The sequence below is a fragment of the Pinus tabuliformis genome, chromosome 2_1 (genome assembly GCF_031772625.1).
Source record: "Pinus tabuliformis cultivar Carrire ecotype Pingquan chromosome 2_1, CPIR1, whole genome shotgun sequence".
NCBI lineage: Eukaryota > Viridiplantae > Streptophyta > Pinopsida > Pinales > Pinaceae > Pinus > Pinus tabuliformis.
Genome location: NC_142299.1, coordinates 845,187,072 through 845,206,822, shown reverse-complemented (window position 1 = coordinate 845,206,822; position 19,751 = coordinate 845,187,072). Strand labels below are relative to the sequence as shown.

General features: G+C 36.6%; 1 protein-coding gene across 6 annotated transcripts in view; it reads left to right on the top strand.

Moving 5' to 3' along the window:
• Positions 1 to 3,488: 3,488 nt before the first annotated feature.
• The window catches only part of LOC149203292 (DNA-directed RNA polymerase III subunit 1-like), a 450,745-nt gene continuing 434,482 nt past the window's right edge, over positions 3,489 to 19,751 (top strand). Inside the window, exons 1-5 of one of the 6 annotated variants that reach the window (XM_089403379.1) lie at positions 3,489 to 3,632; positions 12,633 to 12,802; positions 13,011 to 13,123; positions 14,865 to 15,014; positions 15,211 to 15,370. In XM_089403379.1, coding sequence (XP_089259505.1) covers positions 12,733 to 12,802; positions 13,011 to 13,123; positions 14,865 to 15,014; positions 15,211 to 15,370 — 493 coding nt within the window. In that variant the 5' untranslated portion in view covers positions 3,489 to 3,632; positions 12,633 to 12,732. Of the gene's footprint in view, positions 3,633 to 11,970; positions 12,269 to 12,338; positions 12,416 to 12,632; positions 12,803 to 13,010; positions 13,144 to 14,864; positions 15,015 to 15,210; positions 15,371 to 19,751 lie in introns of those variants that run through there. The other 5 variants (XM_089403376.1, XM_089403378.1, XM_089403375.1 and 2 more) reach the window with 5 other exon arrangements.

Here is a 19,751-nt window from a genome sequence, read left to right as displayed (position 1 = left end):
TGAGAAACTCGCGCTAATCGGCGTGACTGTCAGAAAAATAAATGCGCTGACCGAGGATTCAAGGAAAAAAATAAATTTTTTCAAAGGCTAAAACCAGACTTGCCACTGTAAATTTCAGGCTCAGAGCAGTAAACCAGGCAAAGCAGAGAACACTAAAGGGAAATGGTGATACTAGAAAAGTTCACACAAAACCATAAAATGACAATCAATCAAACAGAAGGATTGGCTCCCCAGCGGAGTCACCAATTTGTGGTGCAGGTAAATTCTCAGTGCGGACACAAACAATTCCTCTAGCCCGAGAGAGTGGGTCTAGCCACAAACAAAAAATCTATGGAAAATATCCTTAAGCTAGAATCAAATAAGAGGGCCTACCTCTTAGAACGCTATTCCGCTTGGTGATGATCCTGCTTCCTTACTCCAGCTATCTTTCGTTTCCTTCCTTCGAATACCTGAAACAAGCAAACAAACAACAACAACAAACGTGATAGCATACAATATTGTATTCATCCTACTTAACAGGTCAAGGAACATTAAGCCATAAAGATGTAAGATAACACTTCATGTAGGAAATCAATCAATAGTTGTATTCATATAAATCAGAAAGAGATTACAACCAATGCCTTGACGTTGTTGGTCTCCTCCGACGTATCCAGGTTCCCACACTTCTGCTAGCATCTCATGGATAGCCCCAACAATGGAAGTTTTAAGGCCTCTTCCCTTTAGTCTCAAACCAAACCAAACACATTATTCTCCCTCAAACATACACTAGAAAGCTACAAGCTATAAATATCTTGTTGATCATTCAAACTCACTCTAAAACTAGTTTAGCTTGGGAAAAGAGAGGTTTATATAGCTTGGATGGATGGGAGATGGTTCCTCTCATCATGGGAGAAGGTATTATCTCTTGAGTTTTTTCCATCCTAATAGGGGAAAGGAGCCCAAACTGACTTCTTCAGCTCCATCCAGCCCAACCATCTACTAGACTTCCATTACGAAGCTTCTAGACCTGGAAGCTTCAACTCCATATTTAAAAAACTTGCCAAAAGAGGATCGACACGACTGGAAAAGGGCTTAGTCGCTTCGTACGATGCTAGTGCTAGTTTTAATCTTTGCAAATCAGCGCGAGGAGGAAACTGGTTAGTAGCGTCGGTCTTGTAAACTGGGGTAAAAGGAAGATTCTTGGGAAATGATGCAAAGGGGAATTATTCTGCTCATGAAGAGGGACATACTGGGAGTTTCTTCATGATGGGAAAGCATGTAGGGTTCACTATAGAGGTCCTCCAGGATTGTGGACGGGGAGTACAGGGACAGTGACAAAATGTTGTGTAACATGGGGTGTCGACCATTTCTGTATCGTCCTTTAAAGCTACAAATTTGTATTTAGATTATGGATTTTCTTAGGGTTTTAGAGCCTCTTGTTGGTGAGGGTTCCTTCGTCTGTTTGTAACTTGCTCAAAACCCTCGACATCTTTTTTCTCGCGTTGTTCTTGTGAGGTGTCCCTTTGAGTTAAAGGACAATCATGGAATAAATGGACATATTCATGACATTGTCTGCACTTGAAGGGGACGTGCTTGTAGTCCAGTTATTGCTTGTGTAGCTCACTGGAAGCTAGAAGGGGTTTTGAGATATTCATATAAATGCATATACAGACATATGAAGTATGCCTGCAACATTTTGTTGCCTTAGATATTTTGATGAATGTCCTTATTGTATTACCGATTCCTTCTAGCACTTCCTCGTGCCAAAATTCTCTTGTTAATAAAATATCCGCACCCAAACTAGTACTACTAAAAAATGTTCTTTCTCTGGATTTTACCTTTCCTTCCAAAATCTCATATAGAGGCCAACTTTGTTAAAAAAAATATGGTTCATTTTCAAAGACTTTGGTCTGATCTTCCAAATTCTTGAAGATGGCTACGAAAAAAAGCTTTCGCTCCCAGCTCAAGATCAACTTGTCCTTGTGGTTGCCATTTGTTTTGAATTTAGATGATCAAAGATATTTATGTGGGCCATAGTCCTAAACATTTACATATTAGGGCATGGTCTTTCATATAATGTATACAATCCTCTAAAATTCCTATTTGAATTTCAAACTTTAGGTCTTCCACTACTTTGTGAAGATAACATCCTTGTTTTTTATTTTGCTGGTAAGCCCTCGTCAAAGTTCTCTCCTTACCGACAAGATCAAAATCTACAGATCCATGGTTATTTGGTGGCGAGCGGTGAGGTGTCACAGCTGCTGAGCTATCTCTAGACATGGTGCTTTTGAAGGAGGGGTGCATGCCCCCTCTTGAGGGTTGCGCCATGAGAACCCCTGAAGTAGAGGCTTGTAGGGGAAAAGACCCACGCAAAAGAGGAAGTGATTAAGTGAAACCCTATTTCCTTATAATAATAATAATAATAATAATAATAATCCAATTTTAAGGTCACAACTAAGCTAGACACCAAATTGGTGTATGAGAACCCTTTGTTTACGACACAAGGGACCTGCTTCTATCTAGCGATTTGACTGCTAAAAATCTATGGGTTTCCTTGGAAGAGGTGACATGTTCAAAACTAGATGTGTGGAGAGTTTGTACATGTTGATAAATTAATACAAGACCATTATGATAGAACTTAAGGGGTAGATGTTTCCACTACGAATGACATCTTGACTCTTACTAGGTTACAAGTTACGACTAATGTTAACTTGCAAGTTATTATACTAACTCCACCCAATTTAATGATTAAAAAATAAAATTTATAAATAACATACATACTGAGTTTATATTTAAACTTGTAAAAAAAATAAAAACCAACCTATACTCTTAAGTATTAAACCTACTCAAACTATAATATAAAATATTTTTGTAACAATAATTTTATTTTTTTATAAATAAAATATTTTATAAAATTATAATATTTTTGTTGATTTGAACTTTCAATCTCAGTTATTTAAAACATGGTTTATACAACTTTAGTGACTCACTCCTCCTTAGCACATGTCTCCATTACTTTGTTGCATGTCTCCATCACTTTGTTGCTTTATATGCCTTAATCGCTGATTTCAAGGAGCAAATGAAGTCTCCCACTTTTCGAATTCATTTTGGGTGAAAAATCCACATCATCATCTTTGACTTCTCTTTCACCTTTATATGCATGCAGCAAAAGTGAATACGCAAATCAAGGGATTGGTGGAGAATGAAAATATACTTGGGGCATGGAGGATGTAACTTCTCAAGGTATACCACACGACATGGAACACATCGGGATCGAGAGCCAATAGCCTAAGTTGAACCATAATAACTTGTTGGAAGGGTTTATTGCTCACATGCTTCATAACTTATACCTTTATATTATATATGACTTTATAAGAAATATATTACATATTAAATATATAATATAAAGTACAACTTAAACCTCCCTATGTTACAAGCTATAAAAAAAATTCATTTTAAAAATTACACGGCACAGTGACGACTCACTAGTATATGCCGTATATAAACCGGTACAGTTGCAGAATCATCGGAAGTTGGAACACTCACACGCCTAGCTACTGTCACATTCAGAACCACAGATGACTCGTTGAGGTCGATTAGGGAGCAAGGCATCCTTGTTTTGTCATATTGGTTTTATTAGAAAGCTTGATCAGGTGAGCTTCTTATTCCGGGGGCGCTTTTATCGTTATCCTGTATTCCTGTATCCGTTTTAGATTACTGGGTTTATATGTGTTAAGCTAAATCGTAGGCAACGAAACAGTTACATTTTCTTTCTGGTTTTTCAATCACTAAGTATTAAAATATCTTTTTTTGTCACCTTTTGAGCTTCAACAAATTTGATTTTTTCCTTTTGAGATTCACCTAAGGTTCGAATTATAGGTGAACCCTGTGACCGCAGGCCATAGAACACAGAAAACTGTTTAGTGCGTCAGAAAAAGAACTTAAATGGCGCGTGTGTTCTGAGCCACGTTCTCTCTTCCTTGAGCGCCCACGGAAGAGTTTTAACGCACTAGGTTCTTTAATCCCTAAGTGCTAGTTTTTCTGTGAAAGAGGTTTTCCCGCACAGGAAATTTTCAGTGACACGCACAGGGAAAGCATCATATTGGCTGAAATTCTATTGTATTTTTTTTTGTTGAGGCGTCCAACTGATTTTGCTAAGTACTCTTTCAATTTTTCTATGTACGCTTTTCATCAATTTCCTCTGAAATTACTTTGCTCCAGTGCAATGCTAGAGTAGATGCCCTTTTTCTTATTTTTTAACGGGAATTCGGGTTGGATGAGAAGCAAATACAATGCTTTAAAATGTATTTTATTCACTGAAATTTGTGCTTGATAACTCTTTACGCAATCCCATGGAGAAAATGTCTTTGTTTACATGTCAAAAACTTGTTGTTTCGGTGGTATACGAAGTAAACATTTTGTCCTTGTGTCTAACCTGCGACCATCCTTTTGATAGGTTACTGTCTTAAACTCCAGGCATAAACCTAGTTAACAGGTCTACTTCGTTTCTGGCGGGCAGCATTCATAACTACCTTCTGGGTATGAGCTTGTACAATCTCCAACCTCACGCCTTGGAATTCTAGCAAGGCGGTGTTCCAACAGGGTAACCCCTCCTGTCATGGGGTGCCCACAGAGCTTACATTGCAATTTCTGCAGGCTTGTTCCCTACACTGCCAAAACTTTCAGGATATTTACGAGACAATATTCAACTTCACACTTCAAATTTAGGACTGAAAAAGAAAGAAAAAAATTAAAAAAGGTATAGAATGAGTCAAACCTGTAGGATTTTCCACCGCGCTCCTTACAAAAACCAAAGCTGGTTAAATTTGAAAGAGAGTCGCAATTTACCATGGAAGAATTCTTGACCGTATCAGGTTTGATTTGCAAGGCTTTCCCTCTTCATTTTTGTATGATATATCACTTCTTGTGAGATAGTTTCTCCATCATTGGTTGGCATTCTTTTGACAGATTTTCCCTGCTTTTTAGAAATTACATAGGGGAGAATAGGTTTTAATTAATCAGGATCGACATTTGTTATAAATTTATAGCATGCATTTCACACTGAAAAATGGTATACAATGAAACAAACTTGTGGGATTTTGTCTTTTTTGTGGAACTAAGCTTAAAATCATTGAATTCACTGTTTAAAAGAGTTATCTAGATTTTCTGGGTTCTTGCACAACTTTAGCTACATTTTATATGTTAGAAAATTATATATTACAGAGCAATGTAACACATAAAATATTGCAGAAATATAAACACAGAAAATGCATGAAACAAGAGAGACAGATATACGTAGTTCACCTAGTTTGGGCTACGTCCACGGAGAAACAACCAGTGCTTCTTTTATTATATTATCTAGCAAATTGAAGAGATACAACCTACAATAGATCTGCTGTAACACCTTCTTCGCTTTCAATCTCCTCTTTCTTCCTCACTCAGAATACAGATATTTTTATATATATATAGATGCAATACAATTCCCTCATATATAGTGAGGGGTTGTCTTCTAGGACAAAAAACCATAAATTAAACATAACTTCTACCGTCAGATCATCCGCCTAATGAACAACCCAGATTGACTAGAAATTACTAGACTTTTACAAGACAATTTTACATCTATTTTTAGCTTCGGGGGCGCTGCCTCCGAACCCCCGCCGGGGGACCGCTGGCCCCCAGACCCCCTAGTTGGGGGGATTTTCCCCCCAGACCTCTGCGGGGGGACAATTCCCCCCCGCACCCCCCTGCGTGGAGGGGTGTACAGTCTTCCTGGGGTATACATCCGGCTGAAACCTTTGAATACAGAAAATAATCAGGCTCCACACCCAATAATATCCCACTTGGAGACTGATTATAGCAACTCCATCGCTGCTTCATTTGCTAGACAATGACTCCACTTTGGACCTGGTTGTTTCTCATCTTCTTCATCATACTTGAAGACCAATTGAAACTGAGCAGATTCTCAGTTTCTCCCTGGTTACAACTTTTGCTAACATATCTACAAGATTTTGGCTAGTGTGTATCTTTTCCAACTTCAATTGTCCATTTTCCAATGCTGACCGTATGAAATGGTATTTGAGCTGTATATGTTTAGTCTTGGAATGAAATGCAGAGTTCTTTGCAAGATGTATGCACTCTGGCTGTCACTGTATAACCTGCCCAACTCTTGCTTTTTACCCAATTCATCCAGAAACCTTTGTAACCAAATCATTTCTTTATTAGCTTCTATAGCAGCAACATATTCTGCTTCTGTTGTTGAGAGTGCAACAACACTTTGTAGTTTTGAGACCCAACTGACAGCTATTTCAGTTGCAGTAAACACATATCCTGTAGTGCTCCTCCTGTTATCTCTGTCACCTGCCATATCTGCATCAACATATCTCTGTAGAGCAATGTTTGAACAACCAAAGCATAATGCTTGATTTGTGGTACCTCTCAAATACCTGAGAATCCACTTCACTGCCATCTAATGTTCTTTTCCTGGATTGTTCATGTACCTGCTTACAACTCCCACTGCATGTGCAATATCAAACCTTGTGTAGACCATTGCATATATTAAGCTTCCAACTGCTGATGCATATAGAACTTTAGACATATGAGCCATTTCTTCTTGAGTCTTGAGACACGCCTCCTTACTTAATTTGAAATGGCTAGCCAAAGATATACTAACTAGTTTTGCATTCTGCATATTAAACCTTTTCAACACCTTTTCTATGTACTCACTTTGAGACAATGTTAATTTGCGATTATTCTTGTCTCTAGTTATTCTCATACCAAAGATTTGTTTTGCAACACCCAAATCGTGCATTGCAAATGAGTTTGCCAATTTCCTTTTGAGCACATTTATTTCCTGCATGTTAGAACCTGCAACAAGCATGTCATCTACATACAATAACAATATAATATAGCTGCCATCATTTTTCCTTTTGAGATAAACACAATGATCAGAGTGACATCTAGTATAACCTTGTTCAGACATAAACCTGTCAAATTTTAGATACCACTGCCTTGGAGCCAGTTTTAAGCCATACAAGCGCTTCTTCAACCTGCACACTAGTTTCTCCTTCCCTTTTACCTCATATCCTTGTGGCTGCTGCATATATATTTCTTCCTCCAAATCCCCATGGAGAAACGCTGTCTTTACATCTAACTGCTCAAGATGCAAATCTTCAGCAGCTATTAGACTTAAAATAGTTCTGATTGAAGTCATTTTAACAACAGGAGAAAATATTTCATCAAAATCAATACCTTTTTTCTGTGCAAACCCCTTTACTACAAGTCTAGCTTTGTACCTTTGCTTTCCTCCATCTTCGTCCTTCAGCCTATAAACCCATTTATTCTGCAATGTTGTTTTACCTGCAGGCAACCTGAATAAGTCCCAAGTCTGGTTATGTGCTAAAGAGTCCATCTCTTCTTTCATGGCTTGCTCCCACTTCTTCCTGGTTTCTACCTGCACTGCTTCTTCATAACATTCTGGTTCACCAGAATCAGTCAACAATACATAATATAATGAATGAGAGTGTCGTTCAGGGGGTCTACTCATCCTGGTAGATCTTCTAACACCACTTTCAGGTGTTTGAAGTGCTTGTTGCTGTTGTGGTTGTTGTTCTGGCTGTTGATCATTATGATTTTCAGGCACCATCACTTTTCCTGTGATATCGTTAAGCACTGTGTATTCTCTGTTTTCTTTTTCCTGTTTCTTTTCCTGCAACTGATTCTTATACAAAACTTTTTCATTGAATATTACATCTCTATTCCTAATGATTTTGTGATTTTCATAATCATATAAATGATAACCAAAATCATTAACACCATATCCAATAAAGGTACATTTATTTGATTTTACCTCAAGCTTTGTTCTATTTTCTTTGTTAATGTGGACAAAGGCTTCACAACCAAAAGTCTTTAAAAATGAGTAGTTTACCTTTTTACCTGTCCATGCCTCCTCTGGAATACCACCATCCAAGGAACTTGAAGGCCCTCTGTTTATTAGATAAACAACAATATCTACAACATTTGCCAAAAATTGTAAAGGCAATCCTGCATGCAATCTCATGCACCTTGCATGCTCCATGATTGTCTTGTTCATCCTTTCTTACACACCATTTTCTTGTGGTGTTCTTGGAACTATCTTTTCTCTACAAATTCCATTATCTGAATAGTACTATCAAACTATTTGCTGCAATATTTACCTCCATTATCTGATCTGAGACACTTCAACCTTTTCCCTGTCTCATTTTCAACTAAAGCTTTCAATTTCTTGAAAGTATCAAATACATTAGATTTATTTCGAATACAATAAATCCAGGTTTTTCTGGTTGCATCATCAATAAAAATAACATAATAACGAGAGCCACCAAAAGATGATACCTGAGCAGGTCCCCATACATCTGTATGCACAAGCTTTAATTTTTTGCTCTTTTTTTTCCCAACTATAAGGAATCTGACTCTCTTCTGTTTTACATAAACACAATTCTCACAGAATTTTAAATCAACATGCTTCAAACCTGACAACAAATTTCTTGAGTGAAGAATCTGCATCCCTTTCTCACTCATGTGCCCGAGCCTATGATGCCACAATGCCGTATCTTCTCCTGTAGAGGTTAAAACATTAATAGAATTAGAAATACTATTGCATAAATATAACGTACTAACCTTTTCTCCTTTCGCTATTACCAGGGATCCTTTAGTGACCTTCCAGGTTTTATCTGTGAAAGTAGTTACGCAACCTTCACCTCCTAACTGCCCTGTTGAAATCAGTTTTTTCTTCAGATCTGGAATATGCCTTACCTTCTTCAATAGCCACTGATATCCATTTTGTTGTTTTATGAAAACTATACCCATTCCAACTATTTTACAGGGTTTATCATCACCTAATCGAACTTGTCCAAAACTCCTTGAACATAATCATGAAAATGTTTCTTATCAAGTGTGGCATGGAATGAAGCCCCTGAATCTACCACCCAGGCATCAATAATATTTTCTAATGAAAGAATCAAAGCATCTTGCAACACATCCCCTGTTACATTCGCTTCATGATTAGTTTCTTGTTGCGCATCTCCTTCTTTTCCCTTCCGAGACTTGCAGTCTTTCTTCACGTGTCTTTTCTTCCCGCATTTCCAGCACACTATCCCTGATCTGGACTTGGATCTGCCTTTTCTTGACTTACTGTGATATCCTGGGCTCTTTCCTCTTTCTATTTTTCTTCCCCTAGTCTCTGCAGTCAAAGCATTACCTGATGTCTCACCGGAGCTTTTCCGTCGCATTTCCTCGCTAAGGATTGCACCGACAACATCATCAAACTTTAAAGTACTAGATCCAGAGACAGAGTTACTAATGACCATAATTCCAACTTTCTGGCAATGAACACAGAAATAATAGAGCCCTAACTTCATGATCAAAATTTACCCCAACAGAACTTAACTGACTTGTAACTGTATTAAAATCATTTAAATGATCTGTAACAGATCCACCTTCTGACATCTTCATATTAAATAAACGCTTTATAAGAAATACCTTATTTGACGTTGAGGGTTTTTCATATAGTTTGGCTAATGCCGACATTAAACCTTGTGTTGTCGTTTCCTTTGAAATATTAAACGCTACCGACGCCGCCAGGCACAACCGTATTGTTCCAAGTGCCTTTCTGTCCAGAATATCCCATTTTGTGTCTGTCATACTCGTCGGCTTCTTTGTCTTTCTGCTCAATGGTAGGTACAAATCTCTCTGATACAGATAATCTTTCATCTGCATCTTCCACAGCTGGTAGTTTTGGCCGTTGAATTTTTCGACCCTAAACCTACCATCTTCTGCCATTGCTTCCACTCGAACCAGGAACCCTTCTCTCCTGCGAGTTTATTAGCCAAATAGACTTTCGACTCTGATACCAGTGGTTAGAAAATTATATATTACAGAGCAATGGAACACATAAAATATTGCAGAAATATAAACACAGAAAACGCATGAAACAAGAGAGACACAGATATACGTGGTTCATCCAGTTTGGGCTACGTCCATGGAGAAATAGCCAGGGCTTCTTTTATTATATTATCCAGCAAACTGAAGAGATACAACCTACAACAGATCCACTGTAACATCCTCTTCGCTCTCAATCTTCTCTCTTTTCCTCACTCAGAATACAGATATATATAGACGCAATACAATTCCCTCATATATAGTGAGGGGTTGCCTTCTAGTGCAAAAAACCCTAAATTAAACATAACTTCTACCGTCAAATCATCCGCCTAATGAATGGCCCAGATTGACTAGAAATTACTAGACTTTTACAAGACAATTTTACATCTATTTTTAGCTTCGGGGGCGTTGCCCCCGAACCCCCGCTGGGGGAACACTAGCCCCCAAACCTCTCAGCGAGAGGGAATTTACCTCTCCAGACCCCCGCTGGGGGACCACTGGCCCCCAAACCTCCCAGCGAGAGGGGATTTACCTCCCCAGACCCCCGTAGGGGGAGTGGGATAATTGCCCCCCCACGTGGAGGGGTGTACAGTGTTCCTAGGGTATACATCCGGCTGAAACCTTTGAATACAGAATATAATCAGGCTCCACACCCAACATTATATCTAAAAGATATTGGAGTCTAAAGCTTAAAAACATCAAATCGAACGTTTGGGACCCCATTCTTTTCTATCTCAAATGTTTCCTGTCTTACTAGCTGAAATTTCTTTCATTAGATGTGCATTTGAATATTTCATATTTTTTGAGTTATGTGTCTATTAGGATCTTTTTTCAACTATTTTCTTTAAATTTGGTTTTTCCTTTTACCTTCTCTAGCTTTCTCATCATGTATTTTTTTTTTTTTCCCTCAAACCATATCTATATTAACACAACCACATTAATAAATATGGTTAATATATGTGAATACATATAATATCAACTACACACAACCTTATTAATTTTTTTCCTTCAAATCATATGTATATTAACACAACCACATTAATAAATATGGTTAATATATGGAAATCCCCATAATATCAACCATACACAACCTTATTAATTCTTTTCCCTCAAATCATATCTATATTAAAGAACAACCACATTAATAAATATGGTTAATATATTTGAATACACATAATATCAACTACACACAACCTTATTAATTCTTTTCCCTCAAATCATATCTATATTAACACAACCACATTAAAAAATATGGTTAATATATGGAAATCCCCATAATATCAACCACACACAACCTTATTAATTCTTTTCCCTCAAATGATATCTATATTAACACAATCACATTAATAAATATGGTTAATATATGGGAATACGCATAATATCACTCACACACAACCTTATTAAGAAATCAAAAACAAGAAAGAAAAGTTCAAATTTTAGAATATTAAACCCTAAAAGGAAATCCAACAATGAATAAAACTAACTGATTTTGAGGTATATGAACCAAATTGGACAATCTCACCATATTTTGATGAAAACCATGAAAATGTATTTATTTAATTAAATGGATAAGTAAGGCAAAAAAAATAGCTATGATCATTTTCATTAAAAATGATAATATATGTAATAAAAACCCATTCCTTAATTGCCACAAGACAGGTAAGCAATAAATTCTTCATAAACTCGACCTCACATCATTTTTCATAAACTTGATATCCAATTTACAATTGAAACCATTATACCATATTAACTATTTCACTCCAATATTTCATTTATAAATACTATTAGTATATTAACCTTTCCATATTTGTATTTTCAATTATAAATTATAAATTTTCATCAAAAGAGTTACTCTTATACACATTATCCTTTATGTAAGATTTTATAAATTTGATGATCCACCACATTATATTATCTCTATTCTCAGTAATAATGAATAATGTTTAATTAAATAATCTACTCCTGCCGTTATTTTTTAAATCCTAATACTGCCATTTGTGAACTTGTTATTTAATAAATTTATATAGAGCTTGTTATAATTGAGGGCTGTGTTAGAAAAAAGAAGATCATATGAGCGAATGATATTATGAAGTTGCCTTCCAAACTTATAGCTTCACGATATCTGTATCCTTGCGCTTGTCTGCTGCAATTCACGATATCTGTATCCTTGCGCTTGTCTGCTGCAATTCACGATATTCAATTGAATTTAAAAACTACTCAATGCAAATACCTAACAGTACTTGTCATTAACTTCTTTCTTGTCTTTGATCGTCCGGGGTGTCAAAGATTTTGTTGGTGCATGCAGCGTATAATCCACCACAGGGTTCTGAGAACTCACGAATAAATCGTGGGGCTGTCGGATTTCGATAATAAGGTATCCGTTGTTAATGATGTTCCATGGGTAGTGTTATAAAAAGAGAAAAAAGATAAATATAAGAGGTGAAGAGCCGTCAGAATTCTCTCTTGGTGAAAAGCCATAGCCATGCGCTTAGGGAAAACTCCATAGCTACAATGTCAATTAGTTCTGTTTGATTGCTCAACTCTGTTATGCTTTTAATACACTTTTTTTTTTACCTTGGTGAAAATTGGTCATTTTTGTCACAAAAAACAGGATATCTTATGAAATCTCTGCGCTTCATTATGGAACTAATTTAATACGAGCAGGGTTCAAAAGTGCCCGTGTTTTTGCTTTAGTTTGGATACTTTCTTCTAATTAATTACATGTTTATTGTTAACAGTGGATTACAGATCCTGGAGCTTGTATTTAATAAGTAGAGAGATTGACAAAGCTTGATCTTCTCCTCCAAATGGCAATCAGAGACAACAGCTTTGCGCGCAATGCTGCTCCAACTACATCAATTACCTTCAGCAAACGACCTTTCATTGAGGATGCTGGACCTCGCAAAATGTGAAGGACTCTTACATTTCTTCTTTTCTCAAGATTTCTTTATTTAAAGATTGTTATAACATGGGATTACTTGATTGAGGCAATAGAGAGTTTCCGTTACAAGTCTGGCAATGTGTATTGAATATGGTAGCCACTGGTTATAAGCATTTGTGAGCATTTAGCCTCAGGCAGTGATTTTTTCTCACTACTTGCTTTTTGTCCATTTCAGTAAGAGTATTCATTTTACCACCATGTCTGGGCCAGAGATTGTCAAGGCTGCTGAGCTACATGTTTATGAAAGTAATCTTTTTGTACCGCCAGATCGACGACCATGTGATCATGGTATTCTAGATACTCGTTTGGTATGATATGAGTTTTTCTTTTCCATGTTTGTACTATTTTTAGCAACAGACAAACTCTGAGATCTGAATGACAAATCGTTAAAACGTAGCATGCAAACAACAAAAGCATTCAGTTATAATTATTTATTTGAGTCTTGGGTATTACCAATGCTCTGTTGGTGGCAAACGGCATCTGAATTTATTTGTTATGATGGTTTTCAAATTTCACCACATTTTGAACTACTTACTTCCCATGAAAAACCTATGTTTTGCAGAAGTCTTCAACAGCCCTTTTCTAAGGTTTTTATGGAACTTGTAAATATGTATATACATACATCTATCATGCTGTGTGAGCTACTAAATTAACATAGAGAGTAATATGGTAAAACGAAAGGAAGGAGAAGCATCTAAGTACATAATTCCCATCACTGAAAGTCGAAATCACTTAGAACAGGGAAATGGGCATATGTGTTTAAAAGGGTGTGGTTTTTGGAAATTATGCTTTCGGAATTTCAGGAAACAGCCAATAACGCAGCTACATATATGTACTGGAATATAGTCCCTGTTTCTTGGGCTTGAAGGTACAAAGATTACAAAATCAGGTAATCTAGTTCGGTTAAGCAGCTCTAGCCATTTTCTGGCAAATTTTCAAAATGCCCTGTAAGAAGGGCTAAACCAATGCCGATTCTTATTTCCTTTTACCTGAAAAAACTTTCAAAACTTTTAACAGAAACAGTAGTCTCGTCTCTTGTCTACTGACTGACACTGAAATATTATATCATGTGAAACAGTGAAAGTGAAATATTTTCCACATGAGAAATATATCCTTTTACCTGAAAAAACTTTCAAAACTTTTAACAGAAACGGTAGTCTCGTCTCTTGTCTACTGACTGACACTGAAATATTATATCATGTGAAACACTGAAAGTGAAATATTTTCCACATGAGAAATATACTTATATTCCATATGATGAATATACATGTTTTGATCCTCGAGGGACTACTCAGACTCAACAACAAGGCTCGAAGCTATTACAACAAAAGCTCATCATGTCACTTGCTGAGATTGAACCTGAGTTGAGAGGATAATAATCATTCCTCTTACCCACCTGAGATAAACCCAATTGACAATATGAAAGCGAAATATATATGCTTAAATATCCTTTGCATAGTTTCAGTACAAAAATATCACAATTGCTTGGCTAGTTATTTTGAGGATTTCTTCTTCCTTTTCTCTTATTTTCTTTTATTTCCCAAAAGCAGAGACTGTATTGTCATCTGCATCTTCCGAGGTTTCTGAAAATTCTAGATATTCATGATTTTCTTCCAACATAATTGGACTTCCCTTTTTTTCAAAGTTCACAGTTTTATCCTCTTCCATGTTAGTTTTTTCTCCTTTTGAAGTTGCCTTTGGCAGTCTTCTTCTGATTTTTTTTCCAGATATGCTTCTTCTGTCACCTTCACCTTGTTCAAACTTAAAACTTGGATTTGGATTTGGATTATCATCTGGGTCCCTGGGGTTCTTATCACCAACTTTGAGCCCATTAGGTTCAATCAGTTTGGAAATCTGGTTCTTGGGCCAGTGGGATTTCTTTTCCTTTCTTCTGGTCTCCTTTTTAAATATTATTTAATTAATACAGAACGTGTTTATGTTTATAAGACTTTTTCTTATTAGGACAGCTATGCAATGATTTAAAAAAAATAAAAAATTGAGTTATACCTAATTTGTTTATTACTTTCAGGGCCCGTCATACAAGACTGGGGAATGCACAACTTGCCACGGGAAATTTGCAGATTGCCCAGGCCATTTTGGTTATATAAAGCTTGCACTTCCTGTGTTTCATATTGGCTATTTCAAAAACATTATTAACCTTCTACAGTGTATTTGCAAGGTAATCGAGACTTTCTGATACATCAGGCCCATTAGGTGGACTTTATGTTCTAGCGTGTAGATGCTGATTTTTTCTTTTCCTGTGGATATTGAATGGGTCTATGCATGTTCAGAAAATGGGATTTTTGTTTTTGTTTTTCTTTGTATTGACAAAGTGGTGATATATTATAACAATGATTTTTTGCGCTTTTGTGTAGTCATGTGCACGAATACTTTGTCCAGAAGATGAGTGCAGAGTGTTCCTTAGACGTATGCGAAATCCGAGAGCTGAGGTGTTGCAGAAGCGTGCGTTGTTGAAGAAAATAACTGAACGGTGTAAACGTGTCCACATTTGTACACATTGTGGAGATTATAATGGTTAGTTATTAGTTTATATTTGAGGCAACTTATGGGTTCTTTGTTTTGCATTTATAAGTTTTTCACTTAGAAAAAGATAGAGATCCACCATTTTATATCTGTTCAAAGCATATCCGTCCTTCAAATCTCATCTGTGTATGCATGAAAGTAGTTATGAGGAGTGTTGGTAAAATCGGCATCGGCAAAATTCGGTGAGGGTCATGAAAACATCTTTTCGGAAACATAAGCGAAAAAATCAGCAAAAAATTGGAAAACCGTGGCAAACATTAAAATATGCAAAATATATTCATTTTTTTTTCAGAATTTTAAACATATAAAGCAAAAACAACAGATAAACACATTGGCACATAAATATGAAGAAACCATTGATATATATATGATGTAGTGGATGCCAAATAAAAATGATACCTCAAAGTTGATACTAAATCTTGTTGAACCCTGATAGTTGTTCAATCAAGGACTCAAATGTGGAGAACCAATACAAAATAACATCACATATATAAATGTATCTCATCATTATGAATTATATGTGTTGAAATGTGTAACTGGGTTTGGTCTTCATAATGTTTATTGTAATCATGATTTTATGTATTTGATGAAAAGAGAAAAAGAAATTTATTATTTTCGTTCTTGATGCATGGGTTTCATGCTCAAGGTAAATTTATTTGTAGGTCAAGCACCCATTGAGTGCTTCTAGGTTTGTTATAGAATTATGAAATCAAAAGAGTCATTGTCATACATGTAAGACCCCTTTGGGCATTTTGTATCTTGTAAAGATTTTTTTGTAAAGTTAAAAGTGTCTTAAAGACCCTCCAAGGCCTTGTGAATCAAGTTGGCCTCAAGGACAACAATTCGACCTCCTAAGAAGCCTATATATAAGAAGGAACTTGACCTCATTTGGAGATAAGACAAGCAAGTTTAAACTCCAGAAGATAGAAGCTATAAGACAGAAGGAAAAGGATGAAAATCAAGGATAAGAAGAAGAGCAAGATCGAAGTTTTGGACCTCTCTTCCTCTCTTGTGTTAGAGTTTTTGAAGTTGCTGGGCAAGTCGAAGTTGCAAAAAATGTTGTTGGGGAAGTTGAAATTGCAAAAGTTGCTGGGCAAGTCGAAGTTGTAGAAGAAATTATTGGAAGGTTGAAGTTGCTGGAAGCTGCTAGGTCAAAGTAGTTGGAAAGAAAAGTTCTTCAAGAAGAAGTCTGACTTGGTCTTGGAGGGTCTTTGACAAGTTTCTTAGGTCTTGGAATTCGTCATTTGAACATTCTATAAGAAGAAAAGAATTCTCGTGGGTTTTCCTCTCAAGAGGAAATGTTTACAACCTACATTTTGTGTCCTCTTGTATCAGTGATATTCATAGTTTGGTAGCTGTTTGATGATAAGAAAACTAATATTCAAGAGAAAGGAGAGGCTAATCAAGTCAAGTAAAAATACATCACAAGTAGTTATTGAAGTAAGAGAAATCACCTTTATCTAGCTGACCCTAGATTTCTCAACATGGTATCAGAGCGAAGGTGACTACAACAAGAAGAAGAGGTAGCTTGAAGATCACACCATTGAAGGAGGACACATAAGGGTTGGGCACAAGGAAATCATTAAGGAGAATCAAGAAGCACCATGGAGGAGTACTCATCTCAAGGATCACATCATCACAAAGAGAAGAAGACCTCAAGGACCCTACCTCCACTCAAAGAAAGAATGACTCCACATTTGAAGCACCCTGGAAAGCCTCCACATTCTACATTATCATCCAAGGAAGGAAGAAGAAGCATTGTCGTCATCATGAAAGAAATCAAGGTGATCTCCCTCACATTGAAGCAAAGTTCACACCTCAAACATCCTTGAAAAAGATCATCAAGGAAACAACAACATCAAGAAGGCTTCAAGTTGAAGATATCATCACCTAGAAGCATCTTCACTTGACAAGTAAGTATCTTTATATCTATGTCTAAAAATCTACTATCAAAATGACTTCATTTTTGAAGGAGAGCAACAAGTTAGTTGGCTCATCAGACTACCTTGCATGGAGAAAGAGAATAGACTTGATCCTCATAGAGAATGAAGTTATTGAATATGTTAAGGGTTCATTCTCCCAACCATCTCAAGAGCAAGTTCAAGCATTATCGAAATATATGAAAGGGGAAATAAGGGCTCAAAGAATCCTCATAGAATCAATCAAGGATTCACTCATCCCCTATGTAGCAAAGATGGAGACATCGAAAGAAATCTATGAAAAGTTGGTAGAATTGTTTTCCGTAAGCACTGCAAGAGAAGTTATATCATTGAGAACCGAACTATACAAGATGAAGGTATCAAAGGAAGAAGGGGTAGCCTCATACCTTATGAGGGTATCTCAAATAAGAGATCAACTACAAGAGCTAGGAGAAATAATGTCTGATAAAGAAATGACCACCGTTGTGCTCAATGCACTACCTGATGAATGGGGCAACTTTGTGTCAATTATTTATGGAAAGAAGGAAGCCACTCCATTCAATGAACTTTATTCATTATGTAAGACTGAAGAAACTAGGTTGAAGGCAAAGAGTGATGTTGGATCAAATGAACAAATTCAAGCATGTGCCCATGGCTAGGAGAAAAGGAAAGTTTGGAAAGTTTGATCCTCGAAAAAAGAAGAAGATCGATATGTCGAAAATACAATGCTACGAGTGTAATGAATATGGGCACTTTAAAATGAATTGTCCCAAAATCAAGAAGTACAACAAGAAGAGAAAGGAAAGAAATGAAGTCCATGTTATCGAAGAAGTGGAAGAATTAGAAAAGAAGAAATCGAAGGAGGAAGTGAAAGATCTTTTTTACTATGACTGAGATAATCTCCTTCACTTAATTCTTTTCAGTTATAGAAAACATCATAAGTATGATAGGATGCATTATAGCAATATAAAGATGACATCATCATAGAAGCATGGAAGGATAGCTAAAGAAGAAAGTCTACATGGTAGTAGTAGTCATCCTAATAGAAATGAAGTAGCTCATGGCATCTCCATTGGAAGCATATAAGGACAACCAAGGCACAATCTATATGGTTGGAAGAAAGTCATCTAGCAAGATAAAGAGATCATCATACATCATCATCATTACAAAGGAGCATTTGTAGAATGAGGATCATTAAGATCCTCCATTGGAACCTTTGTTAGAAGATTCACCTCTACTTAAGAAGAAGCAAGTGTCTCGCAGATGGTCTACATTCCACATTATGTGGGATCTACAAGTTAAAAGTATGACAGTATGATGACAAAGAAGTGCAACATGTCAAGTTGGTTGATGTACCTTAAGCTTCAAATAAGGAAAGGAAGTTGCCCAAGGAAGTCTAGATGACCAAAAGAAGGAAGAGGTATGTATATATATTTGATAGATAAAGTAATGTCATCATATGGTTGCAGATAGAATGGTTGAATGCTCTATATCATGAGCATGATCGAAGACGAAGGATCTCTTCCATTAGAATGAAGCATGAAGGCATGTAGATAATGTGCCTTGAACTCTTCTACATATTGATAAGATAAAATCAACATAATATAGCAGTTCCTAGGGAAGCAATATGTGAAGAAAGGAAGAAGAGTTTGTGAAAGATGCAACTATTGTCACGTAAGATAAGTAATCAACATCCGATAACTAGAAGAATTAGCTATAACATCTCCATGGAATAAGAAGGTATGAATACCTTCATATGTATACTACAAAATAAGAATCTTGGTAATGAATGTCTTGGAGATGGATTCATACATGTGCAGGATGGTGATGTTGCAAGACGCTGATTTCATGACGAAAGGCCATCATGAAAAGGTAACGTTGATTTACTGTTCATTTTGATTTTTGAGTAATCATCTAGTTGGGTTGAAACAGGGCTACCAAAAGAGAGTTGTAGATGTCACCTACAACTAGTACTCATGAGATTGGATGGAAGATCTTGAAAGAAACATGACTTGGAAAAGGTAGCTGTATGAAGGATAACCAGATGTGAACTAGAAGATCACTTTCTGATGAAGAGAAGGATGACATGACTATTGATCAACACTATGGTTCATTGAAGGAAAGTGATGGAGAAGATGGCTGATGCCCTACGAAGAAGATCTAGAAGAAGAAGGCTCAAGGATGAAGAAGTTGAAGTTCATGACATCGAAAGAGGAGCCATACAAGCAATTGATAGTACTGTGATCTCCAACGTAAAGCAGATAACTGTTGTTGGAATCAAGTCCCTAGTTGAAAGGGAGCTTGGGCAAGTCCCTGATTAAGAGGGAGCTTGGGTATATTCCTTGTATAGGAATGATTGGATCCTCCCTGGTTAAGAGGGAGTGACAGATATGGTTCTCTACTTCATGTGTCATGCACTAGACCAGGACTAACAACCGTAAGTCTTAGTGAAG